Consider the following 27,804-nt stretch of genomic DNA (forward strand, 5'->3'; position numbering starts at 1 on the left):
TAATAATATGCGATGATAACGTGATATAATAAATAAAATTGTAACGTTATGTACGCTTACATGTACGCAAGAATAAATATACTACTACGTATACTTGATAAAATGCAACTAAAATCCTTATGTATAAACGTGTGTGTATGTACGCGTTTGTGTACGTGTGTCTTTGTGTATAAAACGTTCAGTATCACGTCGGTTGTAAATATCAAGTAGAAAAATACGTAGCGTTAAAGTACATGTACATCGAAGTACCGATCTGATACAATTTGAAGATTGATTGTCTTGCCAATATAAGTATGTTCTCGTTTCAACAAAGAAGTACTTTTGCGCAGCACACGCTCGCACTTTTAATGCGTATATTAATAACTGGACTGCGAATGTTTATGTAAATTCGTAAGTACAATTAAACATAATGAGATAAAGATTAATTATCTGGAGGTCCCTCCGCATTTCATACTATTATTGCACATACAATTTAAAAAAAAAAATCTAATTAAACATTCGCAGTCTACTAATCTGTAAATACATGAACTGTGAAATTGGTCCCCCGTTATTTCAATAATCGATCATGTGACCTCGATAACAAAACGGTATTAAGTATCTTCTTAACGTTAGAATAACTTGATATCGACAAAATGGTATATCTTAGATCTTTCGTTCTGAATAAAATTAATAAAATATTTACGTATTCAAAAAAATTAACCCGAGTATAGAATAATAAAAGATATATAGAATAATCGAAATTTATTCTTTCGTTTTCGACAACTCTTAAATACGTGGTTGTTCTAATGTTGTGATAACGTGTATTTGAAAATTGTTCGTTTACATTTGAGCGTGGTCAAGAAAGAATTTTGTCATGTTCGTAACAAGCCGAGATTCTACGGACTGACGAGGAAACAAATTAAATAGGGGAAGTAATGACATTTTACACCTAAGCTTGCATTACCGCGAACGCATAAAAGCACGTTACATACTTACAAATAGATATATAATGTGCCTATGTATAAAACGTAGGAACTCTGTACGTCCACGTACGCTCAAGATATCACAGCTAAACGACATTAAGCTTTCGTCCGCTTACTGTTAAAGCTACAATAAATAAAGTTCGATAAATCGTCTTGTTCGGTGTGATTAAACCGACGACTGTGTGCTATCGTTTTCACGTTGTTTCGATGTCACTCGGTCCTCGAGTTTTATCTTGACGAGTGCACTCGTAACCAGCCGCGATTGATTGAATTGCTGAAAGTGCGGGAGCATTGTGTGCAATGCGAAAAGTCGCATACTAGCAATTTCTCTTACATGTATGCGGATCGTCAATTTTTACGCAAACTCGTGTTCAAGTAAAAAATCCCAAAAATGAAATCCAAGTATGCAGACAATTATCTTGCACACCATATTTTATACCTCGTACTTTGAACGTTACATACAATCTTAAATTTTAAGATACATAAACATTCACGAAAAATTATATAAACTTGACGCGAGAACTAATTTGAGGATACAAGTGGACAAAAACATGTCAAATTTTTAAAGCGCTGGTATTTGTCCTAATTTTTTTGGTTCACGATCGTAATTATAAGATTCATTTAAATATTCTGAGACCCCAATTTATTTTATCTGTTTTTCTTAGAGTAAAAGATGAAGTGTCACCATCTTAATTTGGAATCAATCTCTTCGCACATTTCATGTATTTGTTGCATTTAATTATGCGCATGTGCTTATTACTTTACTACCTTTTTCGCACGTACACACAATGCGATGAATTCACGTTCGCTGAAATTATCTCGTAAAGTGAACCAATCTAAACGCGTCATACGTATCGCTCTTTATATCAATGTTATTAACTATCCTAGTTATTGTATGTTATTTTAGTATAATACTGTTCTGAACTACGGTTCTTAATACTGGTCTCTAGTATACAACTCGATTCGCAATAATAGTTTTATAGAGCTATCGAATGCAGCAGTTGTCGAAAAGAAAACGGTGAACCATCGTTTAAGATCACCGATCTCGTCTAATTCTATCGCGAAATTCTTAACGCTATACCATCGGAACAAACTGGCAAGATTGCAAAATACTAAGCATCTACGAATGATCGTAACGATAAAAATAAATAAGAAATACACACACACGAGTGATAATACAAAGAATATTAAAAAAAAAAAACCTTTCGCGAAAGATTGACAGGCAAATAATTTGAATATACTGATGAAACGCTAAAAAAAAAATATAAATAAAGAGTTATAAAAAAAGAGTAATACCACACGCACGAACAACGAATCTCGAAGTGTCTAAAAGGAACTAACGGGTTTACACATTTTCTATACGTTATCTTAAATGCCTTTTAAATTAATACTTGTCAAAAACGTGAAATATCTATAACACGATATAAAGACGTATCAATCGCAACGATATAGAGGTTGTTGCTACAAGGATACGTGATTGCCTGTTAACCCTTCCTATTAAAAGACGATCTTGTAAAAATGAAGGAAAGAAACCTTATAAAACGAATTTCATCATATTCCCACGATCTTCTTTCGCTTGTTCCTCAACAGCCTGCTCCTTGGAACACCTTTTATTGGTTTGTGAGGCAAGGAACTCTTTCGACCAGTAGCATCCGGTCGTCTCTTAATCACTGGCCTTTTTTGCTTTTTAATCTTCGGTATTCTTTTACCCTTTGGCCCAGATCCTTTGTTTACGTGTTTGGGTATCGGACTTTGACTGTTAGGATCACAACTTCCTGAGCCAATTGCAGTCGCGTTACGAAATGCTTTCGTCCAATCGTTCAAGAACACCTGGTAGAACCTGATAACTCCCCAATCTTGAATTAACATCTGGGTCAGGTCGCCTTCCATCGCCCAATTCACATTTCTGGCAACGATTTTCGCCGTATGAGCCGGAGGAATCTGCAAGCCTAAGTTCAAAATTGCAGTCTCCACTTCGCATAACACCTGAAACATAAAGAAAACATTTTTCTATTAAATTAAGACTCGAAGTTATTTCTTTCTCTCTATTTGTATTCATGTCAAACAATTCTATGGAAAAAATTGAAACTCGGTTCCAAAAATATGAAATTATCGGTCGAAAAATAATTTATTAATTTTGAATTTGATTTAATACGGTTTAGTATGATAAACATGTTCGACGTACCCTAAGAATCTCGTTATACATTTCGTTAATAATCTTGTTTCGCCTCGTCATTGTGAAGTCTACGTCAATGTTGGATTTCAGTCGGAAAGTGCTGAGATAATGGAACGTGATGGCGAACTTTTGGAGCGAATCGTGAAGATGCGGAAGCGCGCGGTCAGCTTTCTTTCCCTTCTCGAGACACCAAACCTCCCTGTAATACCATTCGAACTCCCTCTCCGGAAGCCACGGCATTGCTCCCCGGTACTGCTCCTTCAGCTCTTTGTACACCTGCGAATGAAAGTTGAGATATTGTTTTGTCTAAATATTTTTACTTAACACATAGTCGACGTTACGATGCGCATATTCGATTTCTTGGAAGTTACTCAAGCGCAAACCGGATCGCGGCGTACAGTTCGTAGAAATTAACGAAAGAATTTCAACCGTAAGGGTGCGAAACCTCATTGCGGCGATTGTTTAAAATTGCATGCTAAACGAATCTGTTGTCCCAAATTCGGCTTCGTCGAAATAACGAACGTCAGGCAAATTACGAAATCCTATGCTTTCATTCTAACTCGATCGTTTGATTGATAATGATAACAGTAGCATTAACCCCTAGCCCTAGCGACGTCGAATTATTGTTGAAAAAATGTAATTACGCTCGTGCGTGGTGGATCGTAACGAAATGCAAATTACAGACAGAATGGAAAGTAGGACTTGAGCGCGCGCGCTAGCAACGGTGCACGTGCGAGCCTCCGTGCGAGAGCAGCCGCCCACTCTCTTTTACCCCGACGCGACGCGGTTCAGCGATTAATTACGAATTGCGGTCAGGTCGAACGAAAACGTCATCGGTTTTACCTTCGAGTATATCTCGCGCACATCATTCAGATGCTTCTTGAAGTGGTCCTGGGCGACGCGTAACTGTGTTCGCACCCTCTTCAGCGTTCGATGTGCGCTGTGCCGCTGCGACATTCCCTTCAGCAGCATCGACACGGGGTTACCGCAGGGTTGCAACCAACGGTCCATGCTGTTCGCGTTGGACACGGCAGTCGGGAAGCCGTAAGCAGGTGCGGCCAAGACCGTGTTCAGACCCGAACACAGAAAAAATGCAAGGCTCGTGAAAGTGATCGTCTGTGCCACCGAATCTGTAACAGAGATCGAAATAACGAATGTCAGAGAAACGTTTTATATACAGATTTGCGTGGTGGTTTCATTGACTTTCAGCAACGGCTTGTCTAGATTGCGAGTGATTTATAACGACGCAGTGAGGTTGTATTAACCTTCAAACGGTCGCGCCCCTGATACCATATCCTTCGCTCGACAATTAACAAATCAAAAACAAACAGTATTGTGCAATGATCAGAGCGCGCCAGATTTGACTTTCCTCTTTCCGAAGAGGTACCTGACGACCAAAAAATATTCTCATATAAGGACGATAAGTGTGACCAGAGGAAACATTGACATTCTGTCTTATCGCGCCGATGTCAGAGTCTACCCCCCTTAAGGAGATTCTTCGAACAAAAGGTAACCAGAAAAGATGACCAGTATTGTAATTCATACAACGAGAGTGCTGGTTGGTCTCGTTGTCTAAGGATGCAAGCGGTCGACGTGCGTATTGAATGACTTAATTTCGATTTAAATTCAAATAACGTGCCGTGTCATTCAGAACGTTACGGTACGATGCATTGTAAATATACCTACTCGCGCATAGGTCTGATTTTGAAACACGACGCTGCGCACTCCGGATCGTGTAATAGAGATTGCATTGTACCAACGACGTACATATACGTTCATTTTGTGTTTGAATAAAAATGAGTGAACACAAGCGATTGCACAGACGCTTCTTTTCTAATCTACGTGCACGGTGGGAGTCTGTGAAAAAAAATTCACGATCCGCGCGAAAAGTCTGTCACTAGTTAAACCCCGGACAAATAAAGAGAGTGGATGGTATGTACTGCGATGGAAGAAAGGTCGCATGCCGTTTCTCGCCCGAGGGTACGATAGAGAGATCGCCGAGGAGAGAGAAAAAGAGGAATAGGGAGAATCGAGGCTCTTCCGACTTTCACAGTCGGCGTATCTACATGAATACATGTAGGTACCTACCATTGCACCTACGCGCCAATTTAACAGCGACCAATCGTCGCCCCCGCAGTAGGAAATGGGTTGCAAATCGGAGAATCAGGATTTATTGCGCAATTAAACGTCCCAGCTTACGACTTCCTTCGCGATTTCATATACCTCGCGAACTCACCCCGAAGGCGTGCGCGGATCTTTCGGACTTTTTACGAGGCCAGACCCCCGCCGGTTAATAAATTTCGCACCACCTTCATTATCGTCGGATTTTGTGTAAACTTAAACGGAAATGTCGATTAAAACTGATTTATCTATCGTTTTCGTAAAAGGAGTCTAACTTTCTACCAAAGGTTGTAATAGCCGCTGATGTCATTTAACATTAAACATGATGTGATTAAACATAAAAAATATTCTAATTGTAATACAGTGTCTGACAAGGAGATCTCTCGTGAATAATTCGTCAAACTTGGAAAATGCTGAGAAATACATAAAAAACGTTCACCCCATGAATTTTGAAAAATTCGCAAATTTGTTTTTCAGCAGTTAAATGTTTTATTTTGCATAAACATCCGTTGTCTACTTATGACACTCCGGAATATAGAAGAAAGCTACTATCCAAATTTTGTTGTAGTCATTTTTCAAATTTTTGCTAACATACAAACGAACGCCTCTCTTTATGCGTAAATAGTAATATAATGGATGCTTAAACATGCACGGTGCAACAAGGAGGAATACAATTTAAATGGGATTCTTGTAGGTATCGTCTACGACACAGCTTAGGCGAGAAATAAATTCAGAATCGACAGCGGTATCGAGCGTGCCGACAAAGAACTCGTGGACCACCGCGTGGGTAATTAACGCACGTTAATTGTCCGTGCGTGCGTGTACACTCACGCACGCGGCACCGATGCGTGTGTACAGACGCGAGCTGTCACGCTGATTCGATACGATCGTTCGTGCAATTCGCACGTCAGTCACGCGTGAACGAACACAAGTCTTAACGCAACGCGTTGCGCAGCAAGAGCGCAGGTCACGTGTGCGCTCCGTTGTCGATGGTGCGCATCTCGCGCTCACCCCTCACGCACGGTCCTCCTCGATCGGCTTCGGTTCTTCGAGCAGAGTAAGTGATTAATTGAAAACCGTGTCCCATACTGCTTTTCGATCATAAATCAAAAGCGCCTTAACCGTAACTGGTTCCAAGGATCCGCAACGTGTTCTTGTCATAAGTTAAGGATACACGTCGTTAGCGGTCGTAAGACTCGTAAGGTGTTGCGCTCGACGAGGGAAAAATCAACCTCGGAACGAATGCCAGATGATATCGCATCTAATGTCGATATTTCACTCGCAAACACCGATTGCCAATAACGCGCGTCACGAGATGAAAATCGACTGTGCGATCTAGTTAACTCTCAATACAGTCAATTTGAGCGATTGTGACAAGACGTAACGCGTTCACAATGAGCGTCGACGCGTTCGGCGTTATCAATCGTCGGGCACCATTGAAAATCGTTCCCAGGATCCTTCAACTACCGAGATTGAAACAGCATTCAAGCATTAACCGTAAAGTTCTAACGAACGTGACCCCGGTGCATATTTGAATATGGATTTAGCTTGACAATAAGTCACGATTCGATTAGCCGGTTACGCTGCGTCGCGGTTGCCCCGAGACCGAGGGGGGCTGAAAACGTCGCGTCGCCCGGTGTATCTTATCGTAAACTCACGCCTCCTCTTCTTCTCCCGGAATTGCTCCGCGCCTGGGTCCAGCCGAGTCGTATTGTCGGATATGCAGCACGTCGCGTAGGCGTACCGCAGCCGCTGTTAAAGGTGCACCCCATATTGTGTGTACTCCTAACGACCGTTGCTCCCAACGATATCAATGCGCGTCGCTATTCGCTCTCACCTTTCTACATTTTCTTCCCCTTTTCACATAAAGTACAAGCATGCACCCTCTACATAAGTAAGGTAAATCTCCCGATCCCGACTCACGTTCCGATTTCTACGCATTGGCGTATTTTTCTATAATTTCTTTATAATAATAATTTTAAGGTGTGTATTTCAAGTCTTAATTTGAAAGGAAAATTGATTGTGAATAATTTTTGCCGGATTCAGCTGAATGTATATTAAATTCCACATGCGGAAGCACCTTCCATTATAAATTCTGATTTGTACCGTATTTAGTACCCAAAAGTTTGTGCACTTTAGAAACGCATTTTTTAAAAAGAAATCAGACGTCGGAAGAACATTGCTAATAATAAACAACAACAAAAAAATTTTCGATTTTTCCGAGATTTTTCCTGACTGTATAGCCAATACATCCTTAACCATGTTTGTCCATCGAGGTGGAGATGTTACTATTACTTTGACAACTGAACGTGCCAATGAAACCGGACTTGGCTCGTTCTTCAGATTAATTAGATATTTGAAAATCGGGACAGAATTTCAGATCGTAATCTTCACGGTTTATAATAACGGTGCTATTCGGACATGGTCATCCCGCTTCGAATGATCCGCATTCCGGGCAATGTCGTGTTAAGAAGATTGCTCACTCCCGTTGTTTAATACGCAGGTTCGTGGCCCGGTCGATCGTTTCTCAAAGTGGTATCGCCGCCATTCTCGCGGATGGATTCCCTGGATGCCAGTTGTCGGCCGATCGGTCGACCCTCCGGTGATTTGGAGAAAAGAGGTGGAGGAGAGGGTGGAGAGGGTAGAGGGTCTTTTTCCGCGGAGCTCAGGATGAAGATTGTTGGTTTTGCTATACCGAGTATACCGGCAGTGGTGAATGCCTCGGGGCGGCAAAAGGCGGTTGCTGCTTTCTGAGAACGGATCGGAGTCGGCCGTGCCGCGCCGCGCCGCATCGCACCGGGAGCGGTGATTGCGTGGTGATTAGCCTCCACCTTCACCTCTTTGGTCCGGCTCGAACAAGAGAGAACACGAAGCGACGGGGAAAAAAGGGGGCGAGTGTCCAGATGGAAAGAGAGCTACACCACCGATTGTCTTGGAAGAAAGAGCGGAATATCATTGCCCAGGCACGAGTGTGGGAGCAAGTTGTTCGATACAACACCGTTCGAGAGTATTCCGCGTATGAATCTGAAAAGTAACGCGTCGGGACTTGCAGGATAAGTATGCGCGTACTGTCACGTGTATGTATCACCGACCGGCAACGCGCAACAGGCGAACGTGTCGCAGGAGGCAATAATAAATAAGATATCCACGTTTCCAGACGAAAGAAATGAAATAGTAACGCGTAGAACACTTTCTTGGGCTCAATGCCTGTAAGCATTTCAATAAAGCATGAACGTCTGATCTTAAGCGTACGGAGTAAAAGAAAATCATGCAAATAGTGATTAAAATGTCTCCATGATTATTATTGTTGTTTAATGAGAATCTAAGGCTTCGTCAATTAACTCTTCTTCGTCAGGCACAGCATCAGTTTTAATTTTTTTCAATATCGACAAATTCTAAATATTCAAATTTTTCTCCGTCAACTGCATTTGCTAAGCAAATGTTGATGTTATGTGCTGGTACATTATCATTTTTGACGCAGTCTGACCAGATTCCTGTCATTATTATACGACGTATAAATCATTTTAAAAAAATCGTGTAATCGTAAATAAGTCGTTTTAAAAAAATTCTATGTAAAATGAGGATTATATGCCCTTTAAGGGGATACGTAAATCTGTCCTGAGGTAATATTTATTTATCAATTGCTTTTAAAATTTGCTGCAGAAGAGTGCAAGGTTCTAATAACAGTATAGAGAGTCAAATATTAGAAAGCACATTATACCATGTCGAAACGTATGCACACAATTTGTCAGCGCGACGTTATTCAGAATGGTAAGTGGGACGCGTTTCTGCACCCCTCCTACACCTCTCCTTTGAATCTTGGCGTACATACGCAAAGCACGCGCGTACACGCGTCTACGCAAAAATCGTGTTCGTACACCGAAGGTGTACCATCCTCATCCGCAGCTACGACCTACGACAACAGTATCGAACGCTGAATGTGCGAGCCCATGGTGGTCACCATAGGAAGAAGCAGGTTATGCACGGCACGCAACATTTAATACAATACGCACATGGAGAATAGCCTGCAGAGGCGTTGAGTTTTCTCCACGCGTGCAATCTGGTAACGACAAAGCGATACGATATCGCGCACATCCATTAACTTTTTATTATCGATATACCATCGTTTTATTTCCATCGAACGTGAGTTGCAAGACTGCGTTCTGATATCTCGTCGATGATACGATGATAAAACGTGAAATTTCTCTTCGCTGGTTGCTGTAACTGTTCACGATGCACGCGTTTTCTCAATGAGTATGAAAAACCGGGTCAACCTCGAGCCCGTCGTATCGCGTCTCCGCCAATGGAACCTGACGTCACGGACACGCCAGACGGATTAGCAGGGCGCAGGATTTGCATTTTGTCTAGTAAGACCAGCCTGGCGTCCGTTATTCCTCGGTCAGAGGACGACTCCACCCATAAACTGCACCAAGCCGAGAGATTTTAAGTTCCCGGGGTTGCGCGTAAAGCTCCGTCCTTTGCTTTCCTCCCGCCAATCTTAGCATCGTGCGCTTCTTTTATTCCTCTTTACATTACCTCCACTTCCACGCTCTTATTGTTCCTTTTTATTTAAGTTCTTCCTTCATCGTGTTCGACGGGTCGCAGTGTCCTCTTACACGTTCGTCTTTGACGCTCGGCGTGGTCTACCTGTTACACCGCGTCCGTCAGGTCTTCTCCGCGTCGGGTTGAGGGTATCCCTTGCGAAGGCGCCGCACGGTTCGCTCACGAGCACGACGAAGGTGCTTTACGGTATTACGACGATATAGATCACTGATGTCATACTGACGTCACCCATCGTTTATATCCAGAGGTGACAACCTACTGTTGGCATCGGTGCAAAAGTTGATCGGGAACGACGTTTCACGACCGCATCGCGGCGAACGAGGGGGAAGCTTAGAGCGTTGGAATGCACGCGATCGGCTACTACGGCGTTCAATGTCATCGTCGATTACATTATCTCGAATCCACGACCGGCAATAGGCCCCACACGCGTGCGCACACGTGCGTAAGAAAGCGCTCGCGGAGGCCGATTCTTATGTGCGGGAATCGCGGCCGATGGTATCGCCGCGTCGCCGCACCGGACTCTCTTCACCGTCCTCACGCTGGCTCCTTTCTTTTTCGAAACGATTGTAAGACGCGCACCGCGTATCCCCCCTGTTTTCCATTGAAAGATTGCGCGTGGCTCGGGCGTTTCGCCAGATCGTCGCGTGCGTCCACCAACGTTCAAATCGTTTAACCGCGAGCCATTTCATGCGTTCACAGCCAAAAAGAATCTTTCTAGCGTAGAGAAACCTGAGATAATAATGACCGACAAATCGGAACCTTTCATCGCTATGAATATTTACGATCTAATGAATCTTTCTAATGCAACGTTACAACGTTACACGCGCGGCAAAAATAGATTATGCAAACGATTGTGAAATTGGCTCGCGTTTGGCGCGATAAATGCAGAATAAAAAGAGAGATTGTGATTAATGGGAAATAATATGCATTATTCATTGCGCGCATTCTTGACAGTCTAGTTCACAGCGACGGGCGGGCTCTTTCTTCGCGCATTCCAAGAGAAAGACGCAGAGGAAAATATTTTCCACCACCCGTGTTCATTCATACTCGACACGTTCGCTTTTGCACGTTTACGAGTTAGAATCAGTGACACGACGCGACGGTCCGCGCGACATTTGCAGCTTGCGACTCTCGCGCGTCGCGTCCCTTCGAAGCGAATTTGCCGCCTCTTTTAATCTTCTGTTCAGCCATTAGATCTGCGTAGGAACTGCGCACAATGGTCAGAAACTGGTCGTTTTATTTCCTCCCAACCGAGGGTAATTTGCCGCTTGTGTCGCACGTTCGATTTCGCGACGCCTCTTTTATGACCCGTCGTCGTAAAGTTCCATTCACACCAAACTCGAACCATTATAACGTATCTCCTCTCACGCTGCGCAAATGATCTTCGTTTAATTCGGACATAATTATGTTAAATATCTCGCGATAATAAGCACGTTTTCAATCAGCGTTACGCGTTCGCAATGCTTAATATCGGAGAAGTTCCGAGCGCGAGGAAACTTGACCGAATTAAGCGTGAGTGACTTGCAACATTGTTTTTATGATGTCCAGTTTTTATGCGATCGCGATTGGCTTCTGAAAGGACGGCTTCGTCAATAACCATGCGAGGGACGCGACTGTAGATACGTATTTAAAATCCCGTCTGCGTTACGCGCACTTCAAGGATTTAATTACGCGATCACGTTTATCCTTAAGAGGCTTTCCGTGCTCCGCTGTTAATGAGAATAAAGACGTAGGCACCGTGGTTCAGGTTATAAATGCACCGGCGCGAAACGGCCCGATGGGGCGCGGCATCTCTCCGAAAGGTAACAGTGTTATCCGATTAAGCGAAATATTCTCGAATACGAAATCGTAAAATTGCGTGGCTAACGCGTCGCATTAGAGGAAGCATAGACTTTTGTATGATTGACTAACAGCGGGCGGTCCTCTCCTCATACGTGGGACATAAAATCGAACTTTCCCACCGCAAGTTATACGACCCTTTACATTGAGGATCTGGCGCTCGTACAGAGATGTCAGCGGAACCTTCGGATGGAATTGGGTACACACAGCACGCCTCGACCATCGTCCCTTTAGGATCTCTTTTCACGCGCATTCGTCGAATGCCGCGCCGACCGATAGCGACCTCAACCTCCGGGGTCATAAAGTCGACCGACTCTGTCAAAAGGTGTCATCGCTTCGACGCGTTTAATGTTCATCGCGTGATTAAAATACGAGACGTCTGAATAGAAGCCGGTTAATTTTCCTCTAGACATCTTATGTTTCGGACAATCGAACAACGTATGAAAAGAATACTCTAGCAATATGAAAGCCAAGTAAATAGCTATTTGCAGTTTCTGGAATTTGTTATGCGCTACTCAAAAAAATAATGACGATGATTTTTCTTTTGAACGAAAGTTCTGCTTCCAAATGAAATTCAGAGATTATTAATTTGATACACTCCTACGACAGATAATGCGTAAACCTATGGACACGATTAAACTTTAAAAATGAACAAAACTTGACAACATAGACTTGGATAATTTTATTTTAATGATATCATTTATGGTAAATAGAAGTTTAAATTTTCACTTCAATTAAGTCTGTACGATTTTTTCTCTTTATGTCACAGCGGTTTGATTTAAATGTTTTCTTTTATAAACGAGGAGAGAGCGAATAATTTAGATACAGGAAATGATGTAAAAAGATAATTAACAATTAGTACTTTCTGGGAACGAGCACAATAAAACGTTTTAGTACTTTTCTTCCTAGAAAGAGTGTAAAAACACGCATACTACGAATTATATTTATAGATCATTAATGCAAAATGTCAGGTACTCACAAATTAGAAATAATCAATTCAAATCGATGCATTCATTATCTAAATTATATTCTCAGCAGGTTGCGTGTGTAATGAAATCGCTAATACACAGGTCAGCGCTCTAACCTGATCTCGTGAACAAATCGCGTCACAACGTTGCTCGATTCTCTCTGGAAGAGTAAAAAATCTGATCGAATTTAAATGGCAAGAGCGCGCGTGGACCTGCAGGAGGTTTACTCTTTGGACCCTAATGATAATGTAGTGTACATAGATGCTCGAAAATAATCGTTGCTAGAGTGAATCCTTTTGAGAGTGACGATACGCGAAAATGAAATGCGATCCAGTCACGAGCACGTGGTAGCTAGTGTGTAAACGTGACCGGTTCGGAGGTAACAGCGGGGAAACATTCGTGCCAAAGTTGCATGCGTGGCTTGTTCGCGAAGAACAAGACCGAATGGTGATCGCTGGTTTGTCGCGTCGCGCCGCGGCGATCATTGAACCGACTTTGCAACAATCGCACTGAATCAAAGAGTTGTCGATGGTCAGGCACAAACTCGCTCGCTCCACCCACGATCCACGATTGAGAGACGGATCCGATGCGAGTGCGTGCCTATTGTTTTTCGTCTCTCTTCTTTCATCAAGGACGCGATTGAATCGATCGTGTCTGGCTACGCGCGAACGTACAGACGTACAACAAATCTTGCATTTTGTAAAGGGAAGATGTTTATCTCAAGAATTAATTACTGGAGTCCATAAGAGAGAGACTTGGAATCTCTACTTCAATGAAATCTCTACTACAATCTTCAAAATCTCTACTACAAATGAAATCCAGAGATTATTAATTTGATACACTCCTACGACAGATAATGCGTAAACCTATGGACACGATTAAACTTTAAAAATGAACAAAACTTGACAACATAGACTTGGATAATTTTATTTTAATGATATCATTTATGGTAAATAGAAGTTTAAATTTTCACTTCAATTAAGTCTGTACGATTTTTTCTCTTTATGTCACAGCGGTTTGATTTAAATGTTTTCTTTTATAAACGAGGAGAGAGCGAATAATTTAGATACAGGAAATGATGTAAAAAGATAATTAACAATTAGTACTTTCTGGGAACGAGCACAATAAAACGTTTTAGTACTTTTCTTCCTAGAAAGAGTGTAAAAACACGCATACTACGAATTATATTTATAGATCATTAATGCAAAATGTCAGGTACTCACAAATTAGAAATAATCAATTCAAATCGATGCATTCATTATCTAAATTATATTCTCAGCAGGTTGCGTGTGTAATGAAATCGCTAATACACAGGTCAGCGCTCTAACCTGATCTCGTGAACAAATCGCGTCACAACGTTGCTCGATTCTCTCTGGAAGAGTAAAAAATCTGATCGAATTTAAATGGCAAGAGCGCGCGTGGACCTGCAGGAGGTTTACTCTTTGGACCCTAATGATAATGTAGTGTACATAGATGCTCGAAAATAATCGTTGCTAGAGTGAATCCTTTTGAGAGTGACGATACGCGAAAATGAAATGCGATCCAGTCACGAGCACGTGGTAGCTAGTGTGTAAACGTGACCGGTTCGGAGGTAACAGCGGGGAAACATTCGTGCCAAAGTTGCATGCGTGGCTTGTTCGCGAAGAACAAGACCGAATGGTGATCGCTGGTTTGTCGCGTCGCGCCGCGGCGATCATTGAACCGACTTTGCAACAATCGCACTGAATCAAAGAGTTGTCGATGGTCAGGCACAAACTCGCTCGCTCCACCCACGATCCACGATTGAGAGACGGATCCGATGCGAGTGCGTGCCTATTGTTTTTCGTCTCTCTTCTTTCATCAAGGACGCGATTGAATCGATCGTGTCTGGCTACGCGCGAACGTACAGACGTACAACAAATCTTGCATTTTGTAAAGGGAAGATGTTTATCTCAAGAATTAATTACTGGAGTCCATAAGAGAGAGTAAGTGAGAGAGAGAGAGAGAGAGAGAGAGAGAGAGAGAGAGAGACTCTCCTTGCCAGATTGAATTTTCACCGTATGCGCACGAGATAAACCGGCTTCGACGAGATAGAATCAGTCGATTTACTTTAATTTGTGGATATCTCGCTTGCCCCGACGCTTGTGCAACCGGGTCGCGAAAAATCGTGTTCCACCGAAGGATAAAAGGGCAAAAGAAGAGGAGAAGAACTTTCCCGTATTTATCTAGATATATATGCAACGCGTGCAACAGGTTATTAAAGCGCACGTGTCGTTAGTTCTGACATATCGAATGTTTTTAGCATAATATGTAGATACATACGTACATAAACCATGTACGCGTGTCCTCGAGTGGCAAAATCAATTCGCACACACGTCACTTTACGATCGGTAATAATTTTAAGGATACGCATGATAGTCATAAAAAATGAATTGCTTCCACTTATGTATTAAGAAAAAACTCACAATACGCTGCAGCACTTCATTAATTGTCTCATTCACACGAAGGGGGGGACATTTTTCCACGTGAGAATAAAATAAGTCGCATAAGCGGAGGTAGTTTCGCGTGGAGAGATGTATACTCCGTATACTCCTGATCTCGATCTATCTCTATGTAATAGTGTGTGTACCAAACTGCGGATTTTTTATACTCTGTATTATAGAGGAAAGCGATTCGCGCGCGCTACACTCGCGGCGCAAAGAGCGCAACCCTGTAGTTCGACATGAATGAACGCATCGTTCATTGCGCGGATGCCCCCGAAGGTAGAGAATAGTAATCAACCGTACGATGGATGGCGTCAGGTGGCGAGAGAGACCGTGGATGGCTGCGTGTCTTCAGGACTCGGGACGTGTGCGTACGACCCATTGCTTATTGCACGTTTCGTAATTGGCCCGGCTTCAGAATCAACACACCCCGGGCTATCGCCTAACCCTAACCGATGTTCTCTTAGCATACCGTTAAACCAGGCTACGACCAATTATTATACCGCTCGCCATGCTTAATTCTTTCGACGATATCCAATTGGATTGTTAGAAATTCTTCTTCTTTCTTGGCCTGTTTAGAACGTTATGGTCTATCGGACGTTCACGGTAATACGCGGTGAATATTTGATTTTATAGTAAAAGTTTTCATAGTCCAATAGCTTGTTATACGGGGTGGTCTATCTAAATATCATCTCAATTTAGGATTAAATACTTGAAGAATTAAATATTTCATTGATAAGAACCTTGGTAAAAGAGAAAAGAATTGCTAATTTGTATCGCAAACTGTAAAATATTATATATGATATAGAATAATATTATTTCTTGCATGTTCCACATCGTTTCAAAGTACCTACTGACATGAAATACATGACTATCAATATTTAACATACTCGTCAATCCTTGCAATTAGCGGCTCATTAGATACAACGAAAGTATATTTAATTCCCTCATTACCACAACAAAATAATCAAATTCATTGTAGCTAAATGATCTAAAAGAACTGAATGACGGCATGAATAGCAAAGTTCTCAGATAATATTTAACATTTGTTAAATCTCCTTTAATAGTAAGATTGTACGTATTAACTTTATATTCTTTCCAGTGAGATAGGAGCATGCTTTTAAAGATGATTTCATGTTTCGGAATAACTTTAATGTCTGATAAATTATATCTTCAACTGCCTGGTTATCTTTTATTTCCTTGTCATGTGAACAAATATAACATTTCATGGCACGTGACTTGCATAGACATGCGAAAATAGACCGACCGGTTAAATGGAGACTTGAATCCAATAAAATGAATAGAAGAGCTCTTTTTATCGCTACGCGTGAGAGAGGGAGGCAAAAACTCACCTAAAAGAACATTTTCTCTATCTTTTCGGGCTCAACAAAAATACATTGCACGTTCTAAACCTTTATAGATAATTACAAGAATGAATACCAAAATGTTAGAAAAGGCAATTGCGTATTTCTTAAACGTCCCGATGTAAATTATTTTACAAAATGACAACTTTTGAATTAAACTCTGATAGATATATATCGCACGCAGAGACGCAGTTTCATTGGTTTTGCGAAATACAAAATGATGGTAACAGAGCTGTCGCGTCGCCGATGATAAGGAAACGGGTAAATCGATAATATCAATTCACCCATAAATCTTGAAACAATGAGCCAAGATTGTCCTTGTGTTTCAACGTTATATGTACGTACGCACGCAGGTATGTATTTCTCTCAAGACGTATGGAGAATATCGGTACCGGTGGCCGATAGTCGGTAGCCGGGCAGCGAGCCCGTCAGAAAACCGGACAAGAATGTATGAAACTGAATTTATCACGAGCCCGGTTCGCTCGCTGGCTGTTTTACTACTTCTTTTCCCGGAGCGGACGCTCGCGTCCGTTTCACTGGTCGAGCCAAGTGAGCTGCACGATTAACAAATTGCCAGAAAAAGTGAGCCCCGAGAGTAGCCCGAGCGTAGTCGACAAAATCGACGGCACGATGACATACTGTCGACGTGTGTATGTTACGCCTGCGTATCTTGTCGACTGAATGCACGATGTATACCGCCTACCACGTTCGGTTTGTCACGTCTTGAGTAATTTTATATAGGTATGTACTTATGTGCGAGCGACGAAAAAGAGTCGCTATCGAGTAACGAGGAGATAGAGGAACGGAGCCGGGGACGGAAACGGGACAAAGAGAAAGAGGCGAGAGAGTAAATCCGACGTCTGTCTGGCTTTGCGGATGACGTACTGTCAGCCGGAGTTTTTCACTCGCGAAGCGGAATTACGCGTAAACGAGGACAAGAGCTTCGATCGGGGATCGAGCTCTGGTGCACGTTAGACATCCTAAATCCTTCCTATTAATATGTCGTTTCATCGTTTTGCAGACGATTATGCAAATTTGCATTTCATCACGAGCTGCGCGCAAATTAAATTTATTTTTCAAGTCCTCAGACACGATGTGTTCGCTGAACTTTTTTCTATACTTGTATATCTGAATTTCATGAGTGTGTAAATCAACAAATTTAAATTTTTTGTTTTTATTGTATGTAGACATACTTGACGATTAAATATTTTTCACTGCTGTGCTGTCCATACTAGCGTAATTAATTCCATTCAGCTGTTTACAAATGTATAGAATGTACAATCTCGATCAGGTACAGGTGCGACAGGTTTATGTTGAATGTTTCTAAGATTCTAATGCTTAAACGCAATATTTAAATTGTGGACATTCTATTGACTGATTCTTGTAAGACATTCTATTTAAATGAAAAGTTTAATTACACTTTGTTTGAAAAAGATATAAAAAACGAGAGAGGTACTTCAAGTTTCTCTTTAACATGTTCTTCACGAAAGACTACTTTTTCTAAACAAATCTTCCTCGTTATTATTAATAAACACTTTACTGTTTTACTTCTCCGAATAATTTTTCAATAAAAAATAGTGACTATGGTTGTATGCAATATCGTTCGACAGTCTGGGGATTGGCATAATATTTTCATTTCACGGTGGAATGCCCATCTGTCCCATATAATATATCCGGTGAACCCTGATGAACCTGAAACCACAACCGAAAGTTTGCCCGAGTCATCTTTAAGTCTCAGACTTTTCTTTTTTTACCGCCTCGGTGGTAAATCAGACACGAGGACATAAAAATCTGGTGGTTCGCCAATGATTTGAATCTTCGATTTCGAATTAGTCTCGACGATTTTCGTTCTCGGTATTCGTTCCCAGACACGTCATTGAAAATCCTACGTTGCGCGCGAACAGTACAAAATCTGTTTTGGCTGTTTCGTGCAATTTTCTGTAGAAGTGAAGGGATCGAAGCAAGGACAAATTGCGATTGGTACAATTCCGAATGGTTTTCTCTCGCGACCCTATTTCGGTGATTGGAATGCAGCGTATAATTTCAGTTGGTGAAATTGCCTTATTACTTTCACCCCTATGACTTGTGAATTTTCGCTGGGACAGCTTTTTCACGATCGGCAAAAACAACGAGTAACGCACTGGAGACGCGTGTATACGCGGGAAGTCAAGCAGGAACTGGAAGCTTGTGCTATTTTCTTTTTTAATGACCCGTGTTCTTAATTTTTTTTTTATAAACATTTTATTTTTAGAAATCTTCTATTTCTTTTATAAACCTTTGCCCACCAAGTCCTAGTTACTCAAAGACGTATATTTAACCGAGAATCAAGAGGATCCGTTAAACACACTTATCATTAATTACGCATATCATCGGTTGACATGGCGACACTTCCTGAATCAACACAGCTCGTATCGCAAGATCATTCCCTTTGAATGATGTACATAAAACGTGTCAACGTACAAACGAACAAGAAGCTGTAAATGATCACGGATCGAAACATGGTGGTTTCACGGTGCGGCGGTTCAGATGTATCTAACAAAAGGAAAGATTTGTCTTGGCACTTGTTCGACTCCTCTTTCGTTCGTTTCGCTCCCCTCCGAGTGCAGCGATCGGTGTGTGCCACCAGGAGCAGTGAACGGGCTCCTCTCTTCGTTCTCATCGCGAAAACGTGTAGATATGGTACGCGCTCCAGGGTTCAGGGAGATGACGAGGCTACGCTACGTCGACGTCGACGCAGCGGACGTCCTCTTCGTCCCACGAGAAGAAGATCTCTCGTCTTCGTCACTTTTAGCAACGCACGAGAGACCACCTCCGGGGCACACGAGTGTTTGATAAACCGGTTAAGGCCCGTCCCCGGATCTGTTTGCCTTTGGCTTTTGTAACTTTACTAGTGTTGTGACTCGACTCGGAGCTAACATGAAAAAAGGGTCCGCGATGGTTCCCCGAGCAAACAGTCCGTGTGTGTCCCGGATCAACACGGCGCACGCCTCTATCGGAGACCGTAGGCCTGCTCACCGGTGACCGGGAACGGAACACGCGGCTACGTGGACGAGGACGAGGCGAACACGGCCGGTGATACTTTTCACGATACCTCTGCGCCCGTGATCGAGGAAACCTCGAGTTTCGTTTCACTAACTAGCGTCTTTCCGGGGAACGCGTGTTGTGCCCAAAGCCCCGAGGAGGTTTGTTGTTTGAATAGCGGCTTACAGGGTGAGGCACCAGATAATTACGAAACGTGAGGAGGAAGGAAAATCCTGTCGACCTTCTAATGTGTGTCTTATAGAAGCTCAAAACTGGGGTATTAATCTTTTACTCCTTCAAAGACCTGAATTACAAAATTTCATGATCGTCGTTATGTGCATCAAAAAAAATTTCAATCTTGTTATAGTTTCACAAATTCTATATCTTTATCTATAAATATGAAAGATGTTCTCTTGACGTGATTTTAAAGAGAATATGAATACTTCTAGCAAATTATGTAATTATACACATATTAAACATATGCACATAAAACGATTCAATATCCGCTATCAAAATGAAGAATCCAGATTTTTAAATATCAAAAATTTTGATTCTGATTTATTTTAAACGCAGAGGACCAGTTTCACGGAGCTAGTTTCTCCGATTAATTTATGTTTTTCAAGGCGATTCATACGTCGGTTTGAATTCCGGCTCTGTAGTAATTATACGATTGGTTCTCTCCAGTTGCAATAGTTAATTTATAACCATGCAATTAGATCATTTTTTTTCCAACTCCGAATCAAAATATTCGACCTGCTTTTAATATCGCTTCCCTTCTCTCTCAATCGTAACAGAAATTTTTCCTGTATACATAAATTGAATTTAAGTGGCGGGTGGGCCGACGAGAAGGAAACTGAGACGTAGACTGTACTATATCTTTCACTCTCTGGCCATTATTACCGAAGCCAAATAAACACACGGGGAGCTGACAATGAGTCACGCTGATTAGTTGTACGTTTACTAATTTTTCCTACAAAGATCTATAAATGATTGATGAGGTCATAATCTTGTGCGCTCCAATAGAATCGGTGTCACACGAAGCCACATAAGAGCAATACATCTTTCACCTTATCTGTGTAGAATATAGTGCATGAAAAATATATACATCGTTATCATTGAGAAAAATAACACGTACAGACAACACGTTGATTTGGTTCCGAAACTCAAGATTATCATCGTGAAAGGAAATGTTGCTCTTATGCTGTTCGAGATAACTTTTCTATTAATGTTTAGAAATGACGCAACGTATTCTTAACTGCCCGGAGCACGGATCATTTGTTTTTTTCAAATTAAATTCGACTTCATTCGATCAATTGTGTAATCAGTGAGTTTTAATCATTTAAATTTCAATTGTAATACGCAAGTAATCTTATACCTCCGATTATCTGTTTCATACAATTGATAATACGATTTTTAGACTTAGCAAAATTTGTTTGCACCCAGGCATTGAAGATAGGAATTCAACGATAAACGAATTGAGCCTCTAAATATGTAGTTACAAATGTCTTATCAATGTATAGTTTCAGCAAACAGGTGCAAAATTATCACAGAACTCCAAGGTGGTAAACGGTTTTATAAATGGATGATTACTTTTCCCTATTTCAAAGTATAGATAAAGAGTGATTGCACGATGTGTGATATTACTATACAATAATGTGTAAATTGATGAAACAATTATGCTTAATCGATATCATTATTGTGCAATTATGATAATCGAATCCATTTGTCCTCGAACGCACCATTGAATTACAAAAACTGTATGTAATTAGATAACAAAAACTGCTAAAAATATGAATTTTCTTTAAAAGCAAGGAAACCGTTCAAGAAATTACCTTAGCATTATAAATAGTTGATACTATTCTTGTTCTATTGGAAATGATTAATCGTTGTGTACACGAATGAAATATGTTAAGCAGCTGATACCTCAGATTATTTTTAATAAATCGATCGTAAATGAACGTGCGATATCATCGAAACGATCGTAAACGTGAAAACTGTCACAGCGGAAATAATTATTCATATGAAAAAGGTGAATAATTTGGATAAAGAATTTTCTAGTTCCTTAACGTGGAGAACAATTAAAGTTCCGACGATGTACAAATGTTCGGAATTCGCCTTTTTTGCGAAAAGAAGGTTTCTATAATCACGCAGTGAGCAAATAAAGAAATGAGTGCCAGAAACATCGTGAGGAATCCTCACGTGTCACTGCATCATTATGTACGAATACAACAAAACTCGTAGCCAGATGCACCTCGTCGTTAGTTCTTTCCCGCATGTGATTCCACGAAATACTCGTGATGGAAATAAATTGCAGTTTTTCAGAAAGGAAACAGGGAAACAGACGGACACGAGCAAATTTATTCGGCCGCAAACTCGTACTACTGATAAAAAGAATTAATCATTTATCATTTATCAAATTCTGATCGATGATGTATTGCGCGACCGAGTTTTGCTCGTGTCGTCGTTCGTCTCCCAGAGAAGAAAATTACGGTTTTCTTCCGACATTCTATAAAGCACGTGAGAAGTGATAGACGTAAGAAAGAGGATAGAATTTAGCAATGTACACACACCGCCTTAGTGTGGCGAGGGCGAACGCTCCGGCCACCAGCAGCTCGTAGATCATCTCTTCCTCGTCCTTCTGCAGGAGAGTCTTCGGCTTCTCCCGTCGATGCCTCTTGCTCGCATCCACTCACGCACTTCCGGTCCCACCGCGGCTCAAGGCTTTTCCGGGAACGTCAGTGTCTTTTGAAAAAGGGATCGCGAAACGAACACGGAATCGGCGACCGGTTTCCGGAGGCCTCGCGTCTCTCGTGAAGCGGTCCGAGAGGAGACGACGAAAGATAAAAGAACAAAGAAAGAAAGAAAAAAAAAAAAGCGTCAGATCGATGTCAGCGTGACATAACAGCGCACCAAAAATCTCCACATCGTGCGAGTATGTTCGCGAGTTTTTCCTCGTGCGATCCCGGTAAATCGACGCCCGGCCGGTCCACTGTGGGCAGTGGCGCGATTCGAACAATCCGTCCGCGGGGGCGCGCGCTAGTTGACATTCGAAGGAACAACGTGTCCTTGTTACGATCCCTTTTGCTCTGCGCAGACTTCCGAGCAGGAGAACCGGCGCGGTTGACCATTCGGCTTGCCGATCTCGTGGTGACTGAGTGGGTCCTCGGTCGCAACTCCCAGTTACTCACTCGGGCTCACGGACTCACTACTCACCTCGCCCTCTCGCTCTTGCTCACGCTCGCTCGCTCACCGCCACTTCGGTCCCACCTTCTTCCCTCCTGCCACCACCTCCTACGACACCCCACCTCCTCCCTTCTTCGGTCTCTGCTCCTCTGGCTACCTTTCTTTCAGGCCTCCCTGCCCTAACTGCCTCCCTCCCTCCCTCCCACCTGCTGTTACACGACACCCTCGTCACGATACCTTGCCTCTCTTTGCGTGGGGGATAGAGCGTACGCGGGCTCGAACTCCAAACCACGATGATTTCATTACGCCCACTCACTTAACCCCCTCGGCATACTTGCAACTCGCGTTTATCGGTTCCACTATTTCATTAAACCGATTTTTAATAAGATATTCTATCTTTTTGTCGTGAAAATGGTATCTACTGAACAGAGAAATCATGCCGTGTTCTCTAGAATCTTTCAAACACTTGTCACGTCAATCGCGAGAGATGTATTTGTAGAATGAATCAGTTGCAAGTATAACTTTATATCACGTGAAAGGAATCGGACTCTTCTAATTATATGTGTGCGTTCGATAGCATCGTGCTTTGATAGGACCAGCTATGATATTGTCTGATACTAGCAGTAAGTGACGTCGATTTTAAGACTGTGACGCGGCGCCTCGATAAAAATTATACCTGCGCATTTACTTGTCTCTATCTATACTGTGATTCGAATTTCTGATTTTTAACGTATATTGAAACTTATTCAATTTCAGTAGATTGTATTTATGAATAAAATAAATGGAGTTGAAAAGTACATTGAATTATTATTACAGTAAACAATGAAAATAATTAATAAGAGGTGAACTAAGCACATGATTGAGAAACAACTCAATCAAATTCTTTCACAAATAGATTTAAATGACTTGTGATCTATAAATATTTCATCAACTCTGACTCGCTGTTTAATATAACCCGTCAATCTAATCGATGTATTTGTATAAAGAAAAATTGCTATAATTCGTTCATTGAGTCGTGGCACCAGAAAAGACAGACCCGGCGATAATTAAGAAGTACAAGGATGTAGTCATAATTATCAAATACAGTTGTTAAGGTTCCACTTATGTTCAATAAGCGAACAACAAAATATGAAACGCAGTAAACGTAAATACGTGTAATACAAATAATAAAATAAAAACCGGAGCAACTAACGATGTGATCTATAGTGATTTGATACCTTTCCAATATATAATTGATATTAATAATCGCTAAACACAACATTGATTAACATCCATTCCCACCGTTGCATAGACGCATCTTTTCCTATAGTGCCTCGTCTCGCTGCATCGACTATGGCTTATAGATTCTCGCACTTTTAAGTATGTTTCATAAAGTTTACATTTGAAAGAAGATAACGAGCACGACTCGACTCGAATTATTTCGACACATATCCATTAAAAGTCGCAATCGAAAAGTAAATGTATTAAGGCGACTAAAATTTTGCAAATAATAACGATTCGCCCGATAAGAAACAGGATGAGCACATTCGATACTTTTGATGCAGGTGCGTACATACTTACATACTTACATACATACATGCATGTAATACAAATAATAAAATAAAAACCGGAGCAACTAACGATGTGATCTATAGTGATTTGATACCTTTCCAATATATAATTGATATTAATAATCGCTAAACACAACATTGATTAACATCCATTCCCACCGTTGCATAGACGCATCTTTTCCTATAGTGCCTCGTCTCGCTGCATCGACTATGGCTTATAGATTCTCGCACTTTTAAGTATGTTTCATAAAGTTTACATTTGAAAGAAGATAACGAGCACGACTCGACTCGAATTATTTCGACACATATCCATTACAAGTCGCAATCGAAAAGTAAATGTATTAAGGCGACTAAAATTTTGCAAATAATAACGATTCGCCCGATAAGAAACAGGATGAGCACATTCGATACTTTTGATGCAGGTGCGTACATACTTACATACTTACATACATACATGCATACATACATACCAATCGCGAATGAAACGCAACGATGCGACGCGGCGCGTCGTATACGTCACTGATAAGATATTATGCTTCGCGATTAGATATGTCGCGTCGCACACTTTGATCAAATGATTGCGAGGGACTCGTCACATTTACGTGCTCGATAACCGGAGACGCGACAATTATCTTCGCGCGATTTCGATGAACGTGTACGTACTATGTATAATAGTACGTAATATCGTATATCGGGGATTGGTTCGTAAGTTGTTTCGAGATTTTCACGCTCCGGTCCTATTAGTGTGCACAAATTATTCGAATATTATGCGCAGCAAATTAGAAGGCACCGCCGAGGTGGCCCCCACTGCAAATCTGGACGATGCGATGCGACGGGTACTGGTCGCCTCGGGATTTTAATTTAACGATGCGCGCGCGCTGTCTTAACTCTAGCCCTCGGGATATGCAAGTCTCTCGCGAGAATTCATCCACAAGGGGATCGAATTACCGCGCCAATTATGGTGTCATGTCGTTAATTACTCGATAGTTCAGTGTAACCGCGTGTGGTGGAATATGGAAGGTTCTTCCATAAACCGTGTCTCTTTTAGTTCAACGGAAGTTGTTAATCTTCTGTTAAAATTATTTTTCAGTGTCGAATGAGAGAAATGATAAGACAAGAAATGTGATGCGTACATTGGTAAAGACAGGTAAAGATAACTGGTAAAGACAAAATGCCTTTTTATTTTGTCTGAATTTTTGTATTTTGTCAACTCATGCTCGTTTATACGATTGTTAATCCAAGCGATTAACAATGTTGAGTCATAGCAGTATGTGTAATACATACAGATCGTAAATATTCGTACGCGTTTCAAAATCGAATAATTTTTTTAATATTGGACTCAATGAATCAATTTTTTTTAAAGTACAGAGAATAGTTTACTATGTGAAGTATAAAAAAAATTAAAGAAAACTGCTACAAGGGCATAAATTACAGAATTATTCAGTTTTCTAATCTAAAGCGCTGTGTTAAGATGTCGATTTTAATAATAATCTCTCTAATACCTGAAGAAAATTAATTCGTTAAATCCGATATTAAAAAAGTCATTCAATTTTGAAACGTGTACGAATATTCATGAATTTCACTGAATGTCTACACAATACGTAAGTACCAAGAAAAGATAACTGCAACGTTCGATTTACTTTTGAAGATCTTCGTTCAATTGTGTTGTATTGACAATGCCTGACAATGAAGCTAATTTACTGATAAGAATCAACGCAACGCAGAACGTATGCCGAGGGTTTCCCCGAGTTTCATTATATCTGTTCTTACATTTTCTGTTATATAACGCGGCGTGAGGCGCTACCTGCTTTCCGAGACAACGACACAATCGGCGTGCCCGTACTTCGGGCAGGAAAAATGGAAAATTCTTGTTACGCAAGACTAACTCCTGAAATCGGTCGATTTCTCGGCACGGTCGTTGTTTCCGACACTATGGTGTCGATGCAGGTGTCAAGTTTTTGCTAGTCATTAGAACGGAAATACGTGGCACCGTTGCAACGTCTCGTTTCTCGTTTTGCCGCGGACACGTTTCTTCAGGTGATTCTTTCGTCAGCTTCGAGAGAACAACGAGGAAGCAAAACAACCGAGAAAAGTTTTATTACGGTTGGTAAAACTGTCCGATTTTTGCTTCGTTAAAACATCGTTACGCGCGAAATGTTTGACGAAAAAGTTACGATACATATTTCGCTCGGCTTAATTGCGAACTGCATTTGAGGTTTGCTAAAGCAAAAATAAAATATCAAGCGAAATGACTAAGCGATCTGCTATTGTGCATACAAACAAATTGAAGAGCTTCATGGTTGGTTAAAAAGTATTGCATTAAAAAAGTTTCATTCCGATAAAACAATTGACGAATTATATTATCATCCAGATATGATCATCTGTACGCTATCAGTACCTTAATCGCAAATAGTTCTCGGATCGTGTCACTATTATAGTTAGCTAGCCGGGAGATAAAGTTATTTTATACGACAGGTAGCAACCAGTGTGCATGAAAGATGATTCATGTTTTGATAACCAACCAACACGTAGGTTTGTTTGCACGTTAAACATTATTCTGCTCAACAGGAAATTATGTTTATTCTCTACTTAAACGTGAAAATACAAGAATGAAAAATGTACTTTAATTACAAAATATTGGAAATTATCGTAAATAAATACGAAGTGAGAATCCGAGAAGAATTCAATCGAGGTATAAGTTTCCTGTTATAAAATCACTTGCATAGTTGAAATCAGAGTGATTATGAGAACGCCGCATTCCTCGTTCGTTACAGAAAACCCTTAGAGGAAGCGCCACTTCTTTCGTTTCTTTTCGAGAATCGAGTCGCGGGTAAAGTACGATAAAAGAGACGACGCGCGATGTGAATGGCGATCCGAGCTCGGGGCACGAGCGATTTGCCACAGGCGAGTTCGCGCCTTCTCGATCCAAGCAGAAGCTTGAAATCCATTAGTTCCGTTGAGGTACGGGTCGAGATCAGCCATCCACCCCGACCGAGGAACCGCTGTGATCAACGATAAAAAAAAAAGGTGTCGCTACCAGGGTTCCCCGGATCTTGCTTTTACAGAACACGTAAACGCGCTCCTTACAAAAGAAATCATACACGTGACAACGCGACGCAGCCGGGTAATATGTGTGTCTAGGGGAAAATAAAAATAGCCGAGTATGCAGTTATGGTAAAATCGATGAAACCGGCATTCCTTGAACTGGAATATCTTCTTTAACCGATCGGCTCGTGACGCGATCTTTATAGAACTCTCTGCGCTAATAATAATTAACAGGTTGCAAATGTCGTGAACGCGATACGTACGTACGTATAACGTTTGTACTAAACCGTCGAAGGAGAAAGGAAGAAGGTATCTTACGCTATGCGTGTAGTCATGGAATGCACAAGTTGATCGATTTTCCCGTAGCATCGGCTATTTTAAACGGAGCCTTAGCGCTAGCGAGTCGCACCGGTAAACTGTTTCGTTACCAATAACGTTCGCGTGAAACCGAGAGCCTGATTCATGAGTCATTTCTTACCTATTCGCATTCTCCGTGATTGATGTTTAATCCACCTTGTCAATGAGCTGCTCGCTCCTCAATTTCCGTCGA

General features: G+C 41.4%; 1 protein-coding gene across 2 annotated transcripts; it reads right to left on the reverse strand.

Annotated features, from left to right (window-relative positions):
* Positions 1 to 27,804, reverse strand: LOC108623611 (uncharacterized). Of its 2 annotated transcripts, none has more exons than XM_026812418.1 (4): positions 27,733 to 27,804; positions 3,982 to 4,268; positions 3,148 to 3,414; positions 1 to 2,948 (listed from the first exon to the last, which is right to left on the reverse strand). In XM_026812418.1, the coding sequence occupies exons 1-4, from the start codon at positions 27,740 to 27,742 to the stop codon at positions 2,514 to 2,516; spliced, it is 999 nt and encodes a 332-aa protein (XP_026668219.1). In that variant the 5' UTR covers positions 27,743 to 27,804; the 3' UTR covers positions 1 to 2,513. The 2 variants fall into 2 exon arrangements, with proteins under 2 accessions (XP_026668219.1, XP_017877695.2); XM_018022206.2 differs by lacking the exon at positions 27,733 to 27,804 and adding an exon at positions 22,045 to 22,601.

This window comes from Ceratina calcarata, unplaced genomic scaffold (assembly GCF_001652005.2).
Source record: "Ceratina calcarata isolate Rehan_Ccalc_2016 unplaced genomic scaffold, ASM165200v1 scaffold283, whole genome shotgun sequence".
Classification (NCBI taxonomy): Eukaryota; Metazoa; Arthropoda; class Insecta; order Hymenoptera; family Apidae; genus Ceratina; species Ceratina calcarata.